This window comes from Nuphar pumila, unplaced genomic scaffold (assembly GCF_984573655.1).
Source record: "Nuphar pumila unplaced genomic scaffold, dmNupPumi1.hap1.1 HAP1_SCAFFOLD_725, whole genome shotgun sequence".
Taxonomy (NCBI): domain Eukaryota; kingdom Viridiplantae; phylum Streptophyta; class Magnoliopsida; order Nymphaeales; family Nymphaeaceae; genus Nuphar; species Nuphar pumila.
In genome coordinates, this window is record NW_028323465.1 from 1 (window position 1) to 3,729 (window position 3,729).

Genomic DNA, 3,729 nt, shown 5'->3' on the forward strand with positions numbered 1-3,729 from the left:
GGCGGAAATGGGGGTCGAAGCTGTTCTGGCGAAGAAGCATCGTCACGATCTACGGAGTATCCCCCGAGGTAGATCATTAAACGTCAGCGGTCGGGATAGGCAAGCCTGCCCTGAACACGCTGCACCTCGCATGAAACTCTAGGAAATCACATGAGTTGCCCCTGCATAGGTTGACTTATTTTATATTTCTGCGGTGCTAGGCTGAGTTACCGACGCGCGTTAGTGATGAAACCCTCCTTGATTACCACCCAACCAGCACTTGTCATCATCACATCACATAGATAATGGCAGGAAATAGTCAACAAGCAACAAAGACAGCAAATCGACATCATAACATCACAAAGACAAAAGCAGGAACTAGTCGGCACAGGCACAGGCCAAAAGCAATTGAGTGTTCACATCCTTACATCACACCGATGATGGCAGGAAAAATAAGTCAACAAGCAACCAAGTCAAGTGTTCACATCGCTGTTATCATCACCATCAGCTCTTCTCAGTCAGGGCGCTTCGTAAGCTGGCTGCACCGCTGACTGAAGAGTGCAAGGCAGGGCTTTGCCAGAACTTGTGATTTGTGGGTCTAGATGCCTGAAAATGCGTGAATATTGCGGGCAAATGGGGGGGCCGAAACACAATTGGCGAAGCGCTGGTGAGAGGAGGGAGGGATGTACATTTCGTGTCCGTCTTGACACATGAAGCCAGAATGGTCTCTATCTTTGAGAGCGTGCATGGCAGGGGTATTTGGTATGTGTTTGCACTGGCGCTGGCTGGTTTATAGATATATTCTGCGATTTGTGATCCCAGCGACTCATCTGCCATGCGCCTATTTGCCCTTGTAGCATGCGTGCTCGGATTGCATGCTCGCCCTTATAGCGGAACACGCGAGGCTCGCCTCACAGGGTTTGTATTTCGAGCTACAAACTACAGAGCTGATACTCAATATTGAGTGATATTGATATCGACTGAAGCGTCAGCTCTGACGTTAGCTAAATTATATTCCACACCAGAGTGGGATTAGATCACTCTCTGGAGTGAAGAACTACGAAGTCATCAGCATGATACAAGTTGGCAGTGGATTGGAATACAAAGAAGTATAGTTAAACAAGATTTGAAGTAAACACAATGACAAATGTGAATCACGTGAACTCAAGCACCGACCGCAATCGGTTCATGTGCACCGTTGACAGGGCAATTCATCTGAAGCGCACCTAATTTGCAGGCATCATTGAAAAGACAATCTACCTGAACAAGCCGGAGGTCTGGACCTTTGAGCCACGAGCTGGATCTCCGTGGTCAGGGCAGAAAAACTTGGTGGAGCCGAAGATTCAAAACTTTGAAAAGTTCAATTCAAACACCGGTTGGACCGCTCCAGATGGCACACCCTGGCACCTCTGCATGCAAGCCCTCAGCCACTTCTCGTTCCACGTCACAGGAGGTCAGTTCCTCTTGTGTGACGTCCAAGGGGGGTACTACAAAGATGGGGTTGTCCTCACCGATCCGGTCATCATGTCTCGAACGAAGCAATTTGGACCCACCGACCTCGGCGCAGATGGTATCACGACGTTCTTTTCGCAGCATGTCTGCAATAACTACTGCCGCAGCGGGTGGCAGCGCCCGAGAGATCGCACACCTCGTTTTGATATCAAGAAGGGCACGTCCATGATGATGCCGACTCAGCACTCGAGGCCCGCTCTTTCGCATGGCATGCACGGCGCGGCGGCCCCGCAACGATCCCTGCCTCCGCCAATGCCGGTCTATGAAGATCACGTTGACTTCAGCGACACCGACGACGACGATTGGGATTGACCGACCATGGCGCTGTGTGGAGTTGATGGAAATATGACAGGCAGGTTGCCAGCCCCTTATCCCTAAGGGCCACTGGATTCGTGTCACAAACACGACTCCGCTCAGCAACAAATGTTGATGAAGGCAACCAGGTTGACCTCATTGCGATGAGGATGACACGGGTGCCCGACCTGACCCAGATAACGTTGGCGATACCCGTATTATTCTTTGAATCTTGACTTGGAGATTTGCTCCCACCTGTTTCTGATGTAGTTCATGATGACTGACTGAAATATGGCGCTAGCACCGGGCCTCCTCCCTTCTGTTTTATCATGGCGCAGCGTGTTCTCTGGGCGGGCTCATTGGAAAGGCGGCTTTTGTGCCTTGGCGTGCACGTGATTGCTGGGTCGTCTCTTGTGGTTTGCCATTTCGATTGCAAATCGCGTCACGCGCGTCGATAAAAACGAGGAAGCCGTTGAGAACGGTAGCTCTTGATGCAAGAAACTAGGTATGGTACGCCTGCCTTGAAAAGGCCGGCTTGGAAAAGGGCAGCGCTGTAGACACGCCCAGCATGGTAGGTCGTTCTTACGTATGTGCTGGACTCGACAAGACTTGCTATGTAAATGGGGCTTCCTTGTATCGTTGGAGTGTGACCGGGTGCTCAGTTGTGGGTACTTTGTTCATGTTGATAAACTTCGGCGGTTATCTGACAGGCCGCACAGATTATCTCGCATCTCAACGTTTCTCGAGATGGAGCGTGTCAGACGAGTAGCACCAATGAGTGCGATCGACCGAGCTTCCAAATCACCAGGCGCATCTCATGTCGCTGCCGTAAACAAGGGCGTGATTAGGTCTGCGTTGACGCTGGGCAGTACGTCGAGCCTACTTGTCGAACCAGCCCAAGTCGGGGTATGTACATCACTACTGAGTTTTTCGAATTTTCAACGCAATTTTCAACAATTAATTTCCATGATTTACTTTCCCATGCTTAAACAGGCACAGGATTGCTCGACGGTCTCCTTTCGTGCATCGCACAGGCACGTGACCTGCGCACGACCCGTCGCACATGGCTGCTCTCCTGCTTCTAAGAACGAACATGCAGCTTTCCACAATATCGCATGATTAATTCAGTGATTTTTATATTTCTGAGGTGAACATCATCGTTTTGAAGCTGTGTGTTAGGCTCGCGAAGGTAATTTGCGCCTGGACTTGGACGAGCAAGAATGCGCTCTGGTCATTCAGCACGGCACAACATCCAATCAGCAAGCTTGATCTCCCAGATTCATTGCTTTAACCTCTCACTACGATTTCAGTCCTTCATACATAACAAACTTTGTCGAATGACCTTTCGAGTGTGGTTGCTGTCAGGACAGACAACCTGCGTCTTGGAATATGAGACAAACCCCGTATGAGGCAAACCCTTGATATCTAGTTCATAAAGTCATACACTAGGCCAAGTATCTCGGGATATATGGCCTTCACCACCGTGCACGTCTTGTGTGCGACCAAGCCTGATGCCACCGACGGTGCAGCATCCAGAAAGCCGCTCGCACAACAAGATCGCAGCAGCCCGCGCATCAGCAGGATTTGCGGAAAGCAGTCTTCTCCTTTGCGCCTTCCAGTGCCACATTCATCCTCCGATCCAATTCAAGCGAATGCTTGAAACTCGATGTGACCAAGACCGGTGCAACATCACACTGCTGCATAATGGCTGCAAGGAGGAACGACGCAAACGAGGGCAATGTTGACACCAGCAGAATCTTTGCGGTGGGTACTTTCAAGCATGTCTACAAGGGCAAATACACGCAAGGGCAGCGTAGCGGGCAGAAGCGTGTTGCCAAAGTATTCAAGAATGGGCCGGTCTACGAGGAGTCGTTCTTCAAGCACGAGCTGGCAGTGGTCGCCAAAGCCATGGAGGTCATCAGCATGTTCAACGAGCAACGTATG

At 50.5% G+C, this 3,729-nt stretch overlaps 1 protein-coding gene across 1 annotated transcript; it reads left to right on the forward strand.

The window, feature by feature from the left end:
* Positions 1-7: 7 nt before the first annotated feature.
* On the forward strand, positions 8-1,803 carry LOC149809867 (uncharacterized). Its single transcript, XM_089994578.1, has 2 exons — positions 8-68; positions 1,217-1,803. Exons 1-2 carry the CDS (start codon positions 8-10, stop codon positions 1,801-1,803), a joined length of 648 nt encoding a protein of 215 aa, XP_089850704.1.
* Positions 1,804-3,729: the final 1,926 nt, after the last annotated feature.

Excerpts from the sequence above, each read along its gene's own strand:
- LOC149809867 (XM_089994578.1), top strand. The coding sequence starts at position 8 with ATGGGGGTCGAAGCTGTTCTGGCGAAGAAGCATCGTCACGATCTACGG. Across the intron at positions 69-1,216 it reads TCTACGGAGTATCCCCCGAG|GCATCATTGAAAAGACAATC; the intron begins GTAGATCATTAA and ends CCTAATTTGCAG.